Here is a 15,222-nt window from a genome sequence, read left to right on the forward strand (position 1 = left end):
CCCGATGCTGGAGCAGGGCGAGCGTCCCCCTAGCTGATTCTTATCAAATGACTTGAAAAATAAAAGTGTCAGAACTTTGAACACCCAGCGCAGAACGTCTTGCTTCCGCCTGCAAAATGACATTATTGGATCTGGAAAAGGTTTGGAAAAGGCCTGCTCGAGAGATAGAGAGTAGATCCAGCAAGCGGAGTGGCCATTCAAAGGCGTCTGGAATAGGCAGGAAGCCAGCAGTGCTTTTCCCACTGGGTGACTCCAGGATCTGGTATGCGGAAGATCCATTCCCCATAAGTCCTAATGCAGGTTGCCTAATGTAGGGGAATTCCCACCCCCACCTCTTGCCAACATAGCCCAGGTAGACTTCTGTCTCCTCCCCCGCCCCATCCTCCATACTGTTTTGCAACCAGAAGCAACCCCCCCCCCCAAGCTGCCCTTCTGTCCTACAGGAGAGCATCTTCATCCATAAAAGCTGGCCCACGTCAAAGGGGCAGAAAACCCCCCACCCCCACCCCAAAACCCAATTTGATTTTAGGCTGCATTAACAGAGATGTAGCGTTCAGATCAAGGACCACACTATTCTGCCTTGGTTAGACCACACCTGGAGACCTGTGTCTAGTTCTGGCCACTGCAGTTTAGGAAGGCTATTGACTAACTGGAACATGTACAGTGGTGCCCCGCAAGACGAATGCCTTGCAAGACGGAAAACTCGCTAGACGAAAGAGTTTTCCGTTTTGGAGGTGCTTTGCAAAACGAATTTCCCTATGGGCTTGCTTCGCAAGACGAAAATATCTTGCGAGTTCCTGCGGGTTTTTTTTCCTTCCCCCCCCCCCTTTTTTCTAAGCCGCTAAGCCACTTATCTGCTTATCCGCTAAGCTGCTAAAAGCCACTAAAAGCCGCTAATAGCGCTAATCCGCTAATCCGTCAGTGGGCTTGCTTCGCAAGACAAAAAAACCTCTAGACGAAGAGAATCGCGGAACGGATTCTTTTCGTCTTGCGAGGCACCACTGTAAAGAAAGAGGGCAGCCAAGATGGTCAAGGTTCTGGAAACCAAGCCTTACGAGGAATGGTTGAGAGAAATGGGTATGTTTAGCTGGGAAAAGAGACTAAAAGGGAACATAGAAGAGGGAACAAGCTTGTTTTCTCCTGCTCCGGAGGCTAGAACCCAAACCAATGGCTTCAAAGTTACAAGAAAGGAGATTCTGCATAAATATCAGGAAGAAGTTTCCGACACTAAGTGCTGTTTGACAGTGGAATGATTTCCCTTGGAAGGTGGTGGGAATCTGCTTCATTGGAGGTTTTCAATCAGGGACTGGGTTGATGCTTTAGTTGAGATTCCTGCATTGCAAGGTGTTGGTTTAGGTGAGCCTTGGGGTCCCTTCCAGCTCTACAATTTGATCATTCTATGCCTGGGAAATGCATGCAAGCGCACCAAGAGGAAATAAGAATAAATGAGGCCACATACTTAAAAGTTAACACATTTATTTAAAATACATTTATAAAATGTTTTGTCTGCATATGTAGGATGGCTGTGGGCTCTGTGAAGCCTCTTTGCTTGCCATGTGGGAACACATGCACACACCCTAAGAAGTGCCCCCCCTTTCTAACACACACACACACAAACAGACACTCCCCCCACCCCCGAAGAGGGCCTTCAACTTATTCCAACACTGATTCCTGGACAAGACCGTAGCCCCATTGTCCATGCCAGAGAAGCCCCCCAATGGCAGGCAGTGAAAAGGGTGCCACCTCCCTGCCTGCAGGATGGAAGCACCCCCCCCTTTTGACCATGGTGCAGCTGGTGGCACAGCAGTAACCGCCTTTCTTCTTGGTGGGGTTTGGGCCCTCCTCCTAGGAGCAACTTGCAAGAAGGTAAGTACAGCTCCGGGGGAGATGGGGGAGACTTAATCCTAAGTGGAAGAAAGGAGGCAGCCATAGAAGAGCAGTTGGGTGGAGCAGCAGCAGCAGCCAAAGGCGGGACTTCCCGCAAGGCAACCAATCCCAAAGCAGAGTTAAGGAAAGTCATGGTGATGCCAGGCAGTTATTGCTCACATATTTCTCCCTACTATTGGGCAGGAGGGATAACTTTTTCTCTCCCACCTCCCTTGCTACACCCGGAAAGGAAGCGTCAGGGCCATGTTACAAAAGCCATCCAAGGGTCAGGTCCTGCAGAAATGTCAAGCTCTCCCAAGGCCCAGCGCTTCTGAGGAGGACGAGGAGGAAACTATCTTGCTGCCAGTGCTTGGGCAAAGCGGCGCAGAGCAGCCCATGAGGCTGAAGGATGCCACTGGAGGAACCAAATGGAGGAAGGGAGCAAATTCAACACAGCAACGGTCCATCATGTCTTTCACTTTTTATACACAGGTAGTTTTATTATTATTACTCTTTTGACCAGTTATTTATTCTGCAATATTTCTGTACATGTCTTGGGTTGATGTACAAACAAGACACCTTTCCCCCACAACTCCCACCCCCTCCCAAAGTAGGCAAAAGTTCCGCTTCCGTTCCAGCACGAGAGGAGGCATCGCTGCAGTGCGCTGGGCACTTGGCCCCAAACCAGTCAAAGCAGCTCCCGCCTACCCCACTATCCCACCCAGGACATCCTCCAAAACCAGACAGTAAAACCAAAAAAGAGAGAGAGAGAGAAAGAGAGAGAGAAAGGCAGACTCTGGAAACACAGTGAAGCAAGCAGGCCCACAGTCACTCAGAGAGGGGGGTGCTGGGGGAGCCCCTCCCCAATATGGCTACTAGAGAGGACGGGGGAGGCCCAACCGCTTCGGCCCTCAGGAGCACCTACAACGCAGCAGACCTGGGCCAGCATGCATGGAGCTGCTGGCTACACGCCAGGGCCTCAGGTGGATTGAGCCCAACCAGGGGCTTCTTGTTGCTTGAGGAAAACCCAGCTGATTCTGTCTGAGTTAGAAAAGCAACACAGAAGAAGCTGCTTGCCATTCTGAGTCTTACTCAGCGGCATCTGAAAACACATTTCTGCACCCAGCAAGACGTGCAGCAGCTGAGCCCGACGCCCTCCCACTTTGCAAGGGAAGGCAATCCATTCCATTCCCTGCCCCGCATGGCAGCTATTGCTTGTGCCCAGCTCCTTTGCCCCCTGGTGGCAAACTGACCCGGGACAGGACCGGAAGCACACCTGGAGCAACAAGGCCACGATCCTGGCCCACGGCTCACAGCTCGCCTGCCACGGCTTCTGACTCCGGCCAGCACAAGCATCGCTGGGTCACGGCGCTTCCCCCTATCCCTTTTCATGGCCTCAGCAGAGGACAGCAGCAGGGAAACTAAACTAGTCTAAGGCCGGGGAAGCTCATCGCCCCAGTGGCAAAAAGCACCTGCCCACTCTCTGCCTGGAAGCAGCACAAGCAGTTGAGGGAGGCACTGGCCACGGCCCCTCCACCCTCCAGGCCAGGGGTGCAGGCCTAGACGAGTCACCCCAAGCCAGAGGCCTCGCCAAAGCCCACCATGCAGACGGCTGAGAGCCCTTTCCATCTGCTTCGCAGCAGCAGCAGCAGCGGATAGGGGAAGCCGGGCACGCGAAAACCTCTCCCCACTACTATCTGAAGCGCCACAAAATCCATTTCGCTTCTCTTCGAACTATCCCAACTCCCGCTTCTGAGATAAGCAAGCCAAACCGCGAACACACCCGCCCCTTCGTCACTGGCGTCTTCTTCCCCTCCGGTTCCCAGAAAGCAAACCAATGCAGTTCTGTACACGCCTCCCGCTGAGCCTAGCTCCTCGCTCCTCAAGCAACCTGGACAGACATGCACATTCCCAGAAGCAGAATGCCGCCCGGCCCTTCTGCCATCCCGCCCGGAGACGCAAACGTTTATTATTACTATTATTGCTGGTGCTGGCTTTGGCAGGCGTGGCTGTGTGGGCAAGCCCAGCAACCCGGAGGAGCCTGCCCTGCCCTGCCGTGCCCCCGCCCCCTCAGTATGCCAATCCCAGTGGGGGAAGCGGCAGGCGGGGGTCACAGTGCCAGGGGCAGAAGGGCACAGGAGGCAGAGCAAAGGGGGGGGGAGGAGGAGGAGATCACAGTGCAAGTCACCCGGGTAGTTTCCCCCTGCTCAGGTTCGTGTGTCCACTGCCGCCACCGCGCAGCCCAGGGTGGGGGAGGTGCCCGCTCGAGTGCCGCCAAGTCGGCTGGACGGCCATTCCTATCTGCGCTGCTTGAAGCCCTGCGAGCCGTCGGGGCCCAGTGGCTGCCGGATCACATTGCTGGGCTGCCGGGCCTCCTCCGGCTGGGAGATTCTTGTGGGCCTGTCAAGAGAAAGAGCAGGGAGGCAGCCTTAAGAGGACGGCAATGCGGCGCAGTGCTCCAGAGACTCACACAAAGGGGACGTCCAGCATGGCCAAGCAAGGGGTCTGCAGGCGACATGAAACAGGCGATTCCCCCGGGGGGGGGCCACGGGCTCAGGACAGTTCCCTTTCTGAGGGGGCTGGGTTCAGGGGACGCAACCTCCCACCTTCTGGCTAGAAAGGAGAGCAGGCACAATCTAGGCTCCTCATCTGTCCCCAGTAGGGCTGGCTTGGGACTGTCAAACTAAGCCTGCTGCTAGCCGCTCGGGTGCCTGGTGTGGGGGCGTGTCCTGCAGCTGGGGGCAGGGCGAGCCTCTCCACCGCTTCCCCCCCAGCTGCAGGTCACCTAAGGGAGAGGCAGTAGGCAGACGCAAGTCCCACACTGACATTTCAGGCCGCACGGAACCTGCAGGTGCCTAAGCCACCACGTCACTCCTAAAGTTTCGTGAACACCCCCTTTTTAAAGAAAACTCATTTTGCCACCCTCCCAATCAGTGATGACACCTGGTGCGAGGCGCACCCCCTTCCTCCACCACTGCCTGCTGCACTTGGGGGGGCAGAGGGGGCACCCCAAGAGCTTATTTCTTTCTCACAACACAAGCAGCTGGAACAGGACAACAGCTGAGCCCCTGGTGGGTCCCCATTTCTGGCTAGCACATGACACATGCCTGCTTGCTGGGGCCGAAGAGCTCAGCTCAAGGCAAAAAAGGGGCCAGCCAATGTGCCCCCACCTCCTCCTGAGCCCCAGTCCCACCGGGGCCTTGCCCCAGAGGGGGAACTCCAGCTTGTCTGGGCCTCTTGCGGTAGGAGATCAGGGCCCCGCCATTGCTGCTGCAGCCCTGCACCTGTCGAGGATGGGCTTGTCCTGCTCCTCCTCTGGGCTGGCGCTGCCCAGGATCCGCTTCCGGGCTTCGGCGTATTCGGCCTCCCTCTGTGCCAACGTCTTCACCGGGAGGGCTGGCCGGCTGGCCGAGTTGGGGTTGCTGAGCACCCCGTTGCTTGTAGGCCTCTTTAAGATCCGGATCTGCGGAGGCGGCCCCGAGGGAAGGCTGTCGTCCTGGATCACAATGGGCACTTTAGGCGGGGACTTGGATTTCCTGCTGTTGAGAGGGAGAGAGCGGAGGGGGGAATAAGGGGTCCCGCTCTTTGCAGAGGGGCTGAGAACCCTCACCTGGCCGAAAACAGACACATGCAAAGCACAAGTCACAGAAAACACACCTCAGATGATGTTTATAGTCAAGGAACCGTCAGCATGCAATAAAACCCACCAGGCCTCCCTGCTCTGTGTTCCTCTACCACTCCCGCTGCAGAAGGTTCAATTCGCCTTCCCGCAAACACCAACACTCCTGCAAGAAACAGTCAAGGAGCAGCAGCCCTGGACTCCAGCCCTCATCTCCTGGCAGCTGGATCAGCAGAAACCAAGTGAGACTGGCTGGGAGAGCAGAACCAAGCAGCATTCATCTGGGAGAGCTCACTCAGTAGAGCATGAGGCTCTTCGTCTCAGTGTTGTGGGCTCGAGCCCCACAATGGGCAAAATGTGGGTTCCTGCATTGCAGGGCTTGGACTAGATAACCTCTGTGGTGCCTTCCAACCCAATGATTCTATGTTTTCCCTGTTCAGCATTCACAGACACACTCAGCACTTTCCCTCCCTCCAAAGCCACCTAGCGGCCAGAAGTGGCCTCTCCGGAATCAGCGGAAACTGAAGGCACTACCGACCTGCAAGCAGATGCTTTGGGCAGCTCTTATTCCTTAGACAAGCCTCCTTTTGAAGGAAGTGAAACACAACCCCAACTCTCCACTGACCCCCACAAGGTCCCAGCAATAGCCAAGCCCAGAGGATGAAGCGCCCTCACCTTTCCTTCTGGGTGATCTTCAGCTTTTTTTCTAGCCGCCTGTCTATTTCCTGCAAGGCAACAAAACGGGGCAGGGTTCAAATCTCACGTAGTGCATTTCAGAGTCACAAGTGAAGGGGGGTCCCCACTGGCCTCCCCGAGCCAGGGTGGACCCTCTGTGGCTGCCCTGCTGCTCCCAGGGGAACTTGAAGATGCTCCTGTGCCATCGCAAAGATCAACTGGGTCCAGCCTCTTTGCATAATTAAAGTCTGGCAGTCACTTCCACAGGAGGAAGAGATAGTCACTAACTTGGATGGGTTTGGAAGAGGATCAGGCAAATTCATGGAGAAGAGAATGCTCTGGTGTTCGAATCCTGGTTGAGGGATTTTCCTAATGGGCACCTGCTTCGCCAGTGTAAAAACAAGATGCTGGACTAAATGAGCAATTGGCCTGATCCACCTACAGTGCTCTTCTTATGCTCTTATGTCAGGGAGGAGGATAGGAGTGGACATCCAATGATTATCTGGAGGGCCACAGATGTTCCCTATCGGGGGGGGGGACAAAAAAAGGTACATGAGGATTGTGGAGGAAGGGCAGAGCCTCCCCTTTGCCAGGCTCTGTCCTGACATCAGATCTGCCTGTAACTATTCCTGCCAACCACTCTTGGCGGGCGCTTGGCCACCGAGCTGCGCAGAAAGTGGGTTAAAATTAGTGTCCGACTTTCAGCCTGGCCAAATGAAGCAGCTGACAGATAAGTCTATTTTTATGGGTGCAGCAAACACCCCAGGGTGCAAGTGTGGCACACGGCAAATGCACCACCTGGGTGCCTGTACCCTCCAGGCAGACCCACAAGGAAACCGGTGGGTTGGGTGGGTGCTAGCTGTCTTGGGCCCAAAGCAGAGAGTGAGCACCTCCAGTTAAAAAAATCATCAGGGGGAGGCGAGACTCCCCCAAGCAAACCTGGAGACCCACAAGGCCCCTCGCAACAACCCAACTGGAACAATCCTGCTCGTAGGGGGTACCCCTTAAAAAGATACCCACCTCCTCCTACGAGGATCAGAACACCTGCCCTGGATTGCTTGGAAGGAGGGGAAACCCCTCACCGTGCCATGTGCTAACTCTTTATGGTTCAAAAATTAACTCATCCACCAGACTTTGGACTAGGAGACAAGTTCTGTTAAACAGAGCTATTAAATTAGAGCCTCTCCATTGCGAAAGAGGCAGCCAGAGTGTGAACAGACACTGAGGGACGGGTGCAGGTGGCCCCTGGCCTCTCTCCCCCAAAGGAAGCCACAAAGCCCACATTTGAACAACAGCGCTGCTCAGTCAGAACACGGGAGCGATGGGGGGAATAACTTCCTGGTCCAGCCATCCCACCCCAGCTGGCCAAACAAGTGCCTCCAGGCAGCCCACAAAAAGAGCACAAAACTATCACCCCACTGCCCAGAACAGCCCCCTGATTCAGCGGCTGTCATTAATCGAGAAGTAAAAAAGGCCCCTATCTGTCCTGGCTTTCTCAGAGGCTTCTCACAAGCCTGTTTTTAAGCCTCTTCCAAACAACTTCCAGGCAGTATGTGGGTGGGTGGGGGATAACCCACAACTCCCACTCCTCAGTTGCTCACTTGCCAAAAGCTCTTCTCTTCCCTCCAAAAGCTCTTCTCTTCCCTCCACCTCTTCAGAAAGGCTGAGGAAGTGTGGGTGCTGCAGGGCCAGCTCGGCGGGCGCCCTGGAAGAAAGTGGCTGCTTGTCTGTCCCGCAGGAGCTGAACCGCACATAGCAACAGTTCTTCTTTCTGAGCCAAGGGGGGTTGCCAAGATGCTAGCCAGATGGCAGAGCAAGGCGTGCATTCTGTGGGAGCTCTCCAAATCTACCACCCTGAAAACTGTAGTGAAGGCTTCACCCCTTCTTGCCAAATTCGACAGACAGAAACCGCCCGTGCCCGCGTTTCCTCAACGGCTTCCCGCCCGCAATTTAAATATGCAAAACAGCACAGTGCCATCTCTCAGCAAGCCTGGCCCACAGCCCCATCAGTTGCTGCAAGGTGCTGGATACTATAAAAACAAGGGAAATGCCTGGAGGTTGGAGAGGCAGAGATGGAGGAAATCGACTCCCCAGGAAGACCAGGCAGCACCCCAAGACAAAGGGCAGCACGCAGGCCTTCAGGTCTCTGCCACCCAGAACACAGGGTGCAAGACTGAACAAGGATATGCCCTGGCACCCCCCCACACACATATGGCCAGCCACCAAGGCCACACTCAAATCTGGAGGTCAATTGGAGGATGTGGGCAGGCTGCTTGGATGAGTGAAGTCAACCACTCGTCTCCTTGACTCTTGCCCATCTTAGCTCATGAAAGCAAGCCAGGCTGGGCTGGGCAATGAGCTCCATGGAGTGGTGAATGCTTCCCTCTGTGAAGGAGTCTTCCTGGACCCCCTTAGTGGTTATTAAACCACTTCTTAAAAAAAACATGTTTGGACTCGGCCATTATGGCCAACTATCACCCTATTCCAAATTTTCCATTCCTGGGTAGTCACAGAAAAGCTCCAGTGGTGTGGTGATGAGTGTTTGGACCCTTGGGCACTCACTTGTAGGGTGTCTCAGGGCTCCATCCTCTCCCCCATGCTTTTTAGCATCTATATGAAGCTGCTGGGACATCTATATGGTTTGGGCAGGCTCAGCTTCACCTCTCATTTAAATCGGAACCAGTGAAGGTGATGAATGTCCTGCGTGAGCATCTCAAGGCAGTTAACGGATTGAGGTTGAATCCTGACAAGTCAGAAGTACTGTTTCTAGGGGACAGGAGGCAGGCAGGTGTGGGGGCTCCCTGATCCTGAATGGGCTAACTGTGCCCTTAAAGGACCAGGTGAAAGTTAATTCTGTGTCCAGGATGGCTACAAGTTCCATCTGGTATGCTAGCTGAGACTACCTGACCGCCCGCTATCTTGTCAGAGTTCATGCTCTGATTACCGTATTTTTCGCTCTATAAGATGCACCAGACCATAAGACGCACCTAGTTTTTGGAGGAGGAAAACAAGAAAAAATATATTCTGAATCTCATAAGCCAGAACAGCAAGAGGGATTGTGCACAGCGAAAGCAGCGATCCCTCTTGCTGTTCTGGCTTCTGGGATAGCTGCGCAACCTGCATTCGCTCCATAAGACGCACACACATTTCCCCTTACTTTTTAGGAGGGAAAAAGTGAGTCTTATAGAGCAAAAAATACGATATCTTGTGCTTGGGTCAGTGCAGTGCACTACCTTTGAAAATGACTCAAAAACTACAACTAATCCAGAATGCGGCATCTAGACTAGTGACCAGTAGCAGCAGCCGGGATCATATAACACCAGTCCTAAAGGATCTACATTGGCTCACAGCATGTTTCCAAGCACAATTCAAACTGTTGGTGCTGAACTTTACAGTCCTAAATGGCCTTAGCCCTTTATCCACCCCCAACATTCAGCCTGCATATTGAGATCCAGCTCTGAGGCTCTTCTGGCAGTTCCCTCACTGCGAGAAGTGAAGTGGCCTTCTTGGTAGTGGCAACCGCCTGTGGAATGCCCTCCCCACCTGATGTCAAACATATAAACAACTACCGGTATATGACTTTTAGCAGACATCTGAAGGGAAGTTCTTAATGTTTGATGTTTTCTTGTGTTTTTGTATTTTGCTGGAAACCGACCAGAGTGGCTGGGGCAACCCAGTCCAATAGGCAGCATATAAAGAATTACATTGCTATTATTATTATTATTATTCTAATAATAACAACAACAACAACAACAACAACAACAACAACAACAACAACAATAACAATAATTTATTATTTATACCCCGCCCATCTGGCTGGGCCTCCCCAGCCACTCTGGGCGGCTTCCATAGAAACCAAAAATACAGTAAAATATCACACGTTAAAAACTTCCCTGAACTTCCCATTCAGAAGCCTTAAGATGTCTTCTGAATGTCAGGTAGTTGTTTATCGCTTTGACATCTGCTGGAAGGGCGTTCCACAGGGCGGGCGCCACTACTGAGAAGGCCCTCTGCCTGGTTCCCTGTAGCTTTGCTTCTCGCAATGAGGGAACCGCCAGAAGGCCCTCAGCGCTGGACCTCAGCATCCGGGCAGAATGATGGGGGTGGAGACGCTCCTTCAGGTATACTGGACCGAGGCCGTTTAGGGCTTTAAAGGTTAGCACCAACACTTTGAATTGTGCTCGGAAACATACTGGGAGCCAATGTAGGTCTTTCAAGACCGGTGTTATATGGTCTCGGCGGCCGCCCCCAGTCACCAGTCTAGCTGCCGCATTCTGGATTAGTTGTAGTTTCCGAGTCACCTTCAAAGGCAGCCCCACGTAGAGTGCATTGCAGTAGTCCAAGCGGGAGATAACCAAAGCATGCACCACTCTGGCGAGACAGTCCGCAGGCAGATAGGGTCTCAGCCTACGTACCAGATGGAGCTGGTAAACGGCTGCCCTGGACACAGATTTGACCTGTGCCTCCATGGACAGCTTTGAGTCCAAAATGACTCCCAGGCTGCGCACCTGGTCCTTCAGGGGCACAGTTACCCCATTCAGGACCAGGGAATTCTAAAACTCTCTGCCTGGAAGGCGGAGGGCAAAACTGTGATAGACCTTTGCTGTAGCCTCTGACAAGGTACTCAGGGCTGCCAGAGGCAAAACCAAAACAGATCTTAGTTGTCACTACCTCTTGGGCAAATGAATGGTCCAAAGGCACTGCATGCAGCACCAGTGGGAACCAAGAAAAGAGTGACAACTGTGTTTAACCGGGGTCTACATTGCTGACCAATGGCTAGAACCTGGGTGAGCAGACCTGCTGTCTACTGGTTGGACACTTAAGAAATTCCTGGGATTCTTCCAGGAAAAGCTCTTCCAGGGAAGAGGGGCCTGCTCAGAGTCTGCTGATAGGAAGCAAGTTGACCGACTCCAGGCTGCTCTGCGGTTAAGGGATCTGGAGCCTACAAGCTCCTGCTGTGTCCATTTCAACACATACAACGCAGACAGCCTCTCAAATCCAGGCCATACAACCACCCTCCCTCTCTACACTCCTTGTCCCTATTACAGTGGTACCTTGGGTTAAGAACTTAATTCGTTCTGGAGGTCCGTTCTTAACCTGAAACTGTTCTTAACCTGAGGTAACCTGGGGCCTGCTGCTGCCGCCAGAGCACAATTTCTGTTCTCATCCTGAAGCAAAGTTCTTAACCCGAGGTACTATTTCTGGGTAAGTGGAGTCTGTAACCTGAAGCGTCTGTAACCCGAGGTTCCACTGTACTGAGATCCCTGCCTTGGTGGTGTCTGAGGGCAGAGCTTCCTGGAAATATTCTCAAAGTCGCTTACTAGTCCTAAGCCTTCACTTGCCTCCAAATGAGGCATCATGCAACCATCACTAGCAGCACAGTCCTACTACACATTGTTTACGCGGAGATAAGCCCATGGTGCTCAGCAAGGCTCGCTCCCAGGCTCTGGAGGCCAAGCACTGGCAACCTTCTCCTCCACAAACCTGGCTGCAAGGAAGCAGAGCACTCACCAGGGGCTGGGCCTTGGCTCCACGGGGGAGCCCCCGCTTTGCATGTAGAAGATCCCCAGAGACGTGGAGCTGCCCCTTGCAGCCCCAGGAGAGGAGTCCCAGCTGGGCCAGCAAGCGAAAGAGCCTGGTCCGGCCCAAGGCGTCTCCCTCTGTTGTTCGAGGGGCGACGCGGGGCCACCTGCAGCCCCTCCGAGGCCGGGGGTCCCCTCTTCCCTCGGCCCCAACGAGCAGGGCGAATGCGGGGAGATGCAGCTGAGCCTTTTCACCCTGAAGTGCCAACCACCCCTCTTTTTTTGCAAAAGAGGAACGGGAGGGGGAAGGTCCCCCCCCCACACACACGTGGAGATCGGAGCCCCGGGACACCTCCTCGGCAGCTCTCTTAGGCAGCCCCTTCGGAGAGCTTGAGGGGGGGTGCGGTGGGGGTCCGCGCAGGGAGCACGTGGTCCGGGGGAAATGGGGCGCGGCCCCTTTAAGAGGCCTAGCAGGCGCCGCGGAGCCCAAGGCGCCTCACCGCCAGCCATGAGAGGCCGAGCCCAGTCGCTCTTCCCGCGGCCCCCCCTGCTGTTGGCGGCCTCCCCCGCCGCCCCCGGTCCGGGCTCGGGCTTACCCCGCTGTCGGCCGCTTCCTCCCAGCTCTCGGCGACCTCCTCATCTTCCATTGTAATTCCCCTCCGCCGCCAGCCCGCCCAACGCGCATGCGCGCGACGCTCCCCGCACTGGCGGCGGCGGCGCAGCTGCTCTCTCGGCTGCCAAAGCTCCGCTGTTCACTTCGGCACGCGCACGCGCACTCGCGGCTCTGCTTCTCTTGGCGCATGCGCGTTTCTGGCGGATCCCGTTCCCTTTACCGAAGCAAAGGGTTTTTCCTGCGCGTGCGTGGGCAGCGCGGCTCTCTCCTATGTAATACCCATCTGCGAGATTCCCGGATGGATAAGGCACATGCGCATTCGCCCCAGCCCATGACAGGCGCGAACAAATCTCAGGTTGTAGTCGCCGCGCATGCGTAAATTTCCGGCTCGCTGGTCTTTAGCGCATGCGCAAAAACATGTGTTATTACCCGGGAATATAGTACCGTATGTGCTGTATTGAATCACCTTGCCAACAAAGGTCCGTATAGTTAAAGCTATGGTTTTCCCAGTAGTGATGTATGGAAGTGAGAGCTGGACCATAAAGAAGGCAGATCGCCAAAGAATTGATGCTTTTGAATTCTGGTGCTGGAGGAGACTCTTGAGAGTCCCATGGACTGCAAGAAGATCAAACCTCTCCATTCTTCAGGAAATCAGCCCTGAGTGCTCACTGGAAGGACAGATTGTGAAGCTGAGGCTCCAGTACTTTGGCCACCTCATGAGAAGAGAAGACTCCCTGGAGAAGACCCTGATGTTGGGAAAGATGGAGGGCACAAGGAGAAGGGGGCGACAGAGGACGAGATGGTTGGACAGTGTCCTCAAAGCTACAAACATGAGTCTGACCAAACTGCGGGAAGACAGGAGTGCCTGGCGTGCTCTGGTCCATGGGGTCACGAAGAGTCGGACATGACTAAACGACTAAACAACAACATCTACTGTATTCCCCTTCTCCCAAGGCAGAGTGTCCACTCCCGAAAGAACCGTACAGTTTAGCGGAAACACAGAGCGCTCTACACACAGTAGCACAAAACACAGTAAAATTATAATATCACAGTAATAAGGGAGACAATGGAGCATCCACCGCTGTAGGCTATGGAAAAAACGATTTTGTGGGAGATGAATGGCGCCTCCTCATCCAGGGACAGTCTGCCTCTTAACACCAGTAGCTGGCACAGGAACCAACAGAGAAAAGGGTTCTCTGGAAGCACTTTGTCGGCGACAGGATAGTGGGTTGGAGGGATCTCCTGCCTAACCCAGGACTCTTCTTTCTAAGAGCATAAGGAGATCCCTGCAACTCGATCAGATCAAAGGAGGCCCACCTAGCTCAGCAGTATTTCTGCACAATGGACAGGACTCGTATTCAGAAGCAATACTGCCTCCGACACACCACCTGCTATGAATTTATCTAATCCTCTCTTAAAACCATTTGGGTTGGTGACCCCCATTGCCTCTTGCGGGAGTGAGTTCCCTGGTTTAACTGGGCCCCGGGTGCAGAAGCTCTTCCCTTTCTTTGGCTGTCCTGAGCAACATTCGGCTTCCTTGCGGGGACTAGTATCACGGGGTGGAAGGACAACCCCTGAGGCTTTTATGCAATTTCCAAAACACAGGAGCATTCCAGCAGCTGGATGAAGTCCAGTCTCCTACTCCCCAGTGGCCAACCAGGGACTCCTAGAGCAGGCATAGGCAAACTCAGCCCTCCAGATCTTTTGGGACTACAGTGGTACCTCAGGCCATTCTTATTAGGGATAATTAATGAAGAAATTCATTAAAAAGATGTAAATTTATTTATGTATGCCACAACGGCAGTGAGAATTCTCCTGGCTCAAAGCTGGAAACAGCAAGAACTCCCTACATTGGAAGATTGGAGAATTAAGAAGGTAGAATTTGTGGAGTTGGCGAAGCTGACGGGGAGAATTAGGAATCGACCCGAAGAAAAATACCAAAAGGACTAGAGCAAATTTATTTATTATTTGAAAGAAAATTGTACTTATATGAAAACGTTTGTAGCATTAACGTGATATGTTCTGTAATGAGGAATTATGATGCTGATTTATAAACATAAATATGATTTCTTAAGGCTAATATATGATAAAGAAGTGATAAGGAGAATGAGATAGATATGTTAAATGTCATAGGGATGTCAGAAAGAGAGACGGAAGGAAGTCAAAGCTCATTTTGAGCAAATAATATAAGTTGTGAATATGTGTATGGAATTAAGATGAAATACAGAAAAAATCAATTATGTTAAAAAAGTGGTACCTCGGGTTACATACACTTCAGGTTACATACGCTTCAGGTTACAGACTCCACTAAACCAGAAATAGTACCTCAGGTTAAGAACTTTGCTTTAGGATGAGAACAGAAATCGCGCAGCGGCAGCATGGTGGCAGCGGGAGGCCCCATTAGCTAAAGTGGTACCTCAGGTTAAGAACAGTTTCAGGTTAAGAACAGACCTCCGGAACAAATTAAGTACTTAACCCGAGGTACCACTGTACAACTCTCATGCTCCCTAGCTAACAGGACCAGTGGTCAGGGATGATGGGAATTGTAGGGGGCAACTCCCATCTCTTGCGGGGGTGCAATTAGTGCCAGCACCGTCCGTTAAGAGTTTGGGTGTAATCTTCGATACCTCCCTCTCCATGGAGGCGCAGATTGCAGCTACAACAAAGGCGGCATTTTTTCATCTCCGCCAAGCTAAGCAGTTGGCTCCTTACCTCTCTCGCCCTGACCTAGCCACTGTGATCCACGCAACGGTCACCTCCAGACTGGATTATTGTAACTCGCTCTACGTGGGACTGCCCTTGAGACTGACCCAGAAACTCCAGCGGGTGCAGAATGCCGCAGCCAGACTCCTTACGGGTTCGCTTAGAGATCACATTCATCCGGTGCTATACCAGCTGCACTGGCTCCCGGTGGAGTACAGGATCAG

General features: G+C 53.2%; 1 protein-coding gene across 1 annotated transcript; it reads right to left on the minus strand.

The window, feature by feature from the left end:
- Nucleotides 1-1,459: 1,459 nt before the first annotated feature.
- SZRD1 (SUZ RNA binding domain containing 1) lies at nucleotides 1,460-12,455 on the minus strand. The gene is made up of 4 exons (XM_079987364.1): nucleotides 12,279-12,455; nucleotides 6,161-6,210; nucleotides 5,151-5,405; nucleotides 1,460-4,266 (listed from the first exon to the last, which is right to left on the minus strand). Exons 1-4 carry the CDS (start codon nucleotides 12,327-12,329, stop codon nucleotides 4,164-4,166), a joined length of 459 nt encoding a protein of 152 aa, XP_079843490.1. The 5' UTR covers nucleotides 12,330-12,455; the 3' UTR covers nucleotides 1,460-4,163.
- Between the last annotated feature and the right edge of the window lie 2,767 nt (nucleotides 12,456-15,222).

The sequence above is a fragment of the Podarcis cretensis genome, assembly GCF_951804945.1.
Source record: "Podarcis cretensis genome assembly, chromosome: 8".
NCBI lineage: Eukaryota > Metazoa > Chordata > Lepidosauria > Squamata > Lacertidae > Podarcis > Podarcis cretensis.

Bases quoted from the DNA above. Each gene is read 5' to 3' on its own strand.
- SZRD1 (XM_079987364.1), bottom strand. From the start codon at position 12,329: ATGGAAGATGAGGAGGTCGCCGAGAGCTGGGAGGAAGCGGCCGACAGC. The intron at 6,211-12,278 runs GTAAGCCCGAGC...GTTGCCTTGCAG, and splicing joins AGGAAGCGGCCGACAGCGGG to GAAATAGACAGGCGGCTAGA. The intron at 5,406-6,160 runs GTGAGGGCGCTT...CCCTCTCAACAG, and splicing joins AAGATCACCCAGAAGGAAAG to CAGGAAATCCAAGTCCCCGC.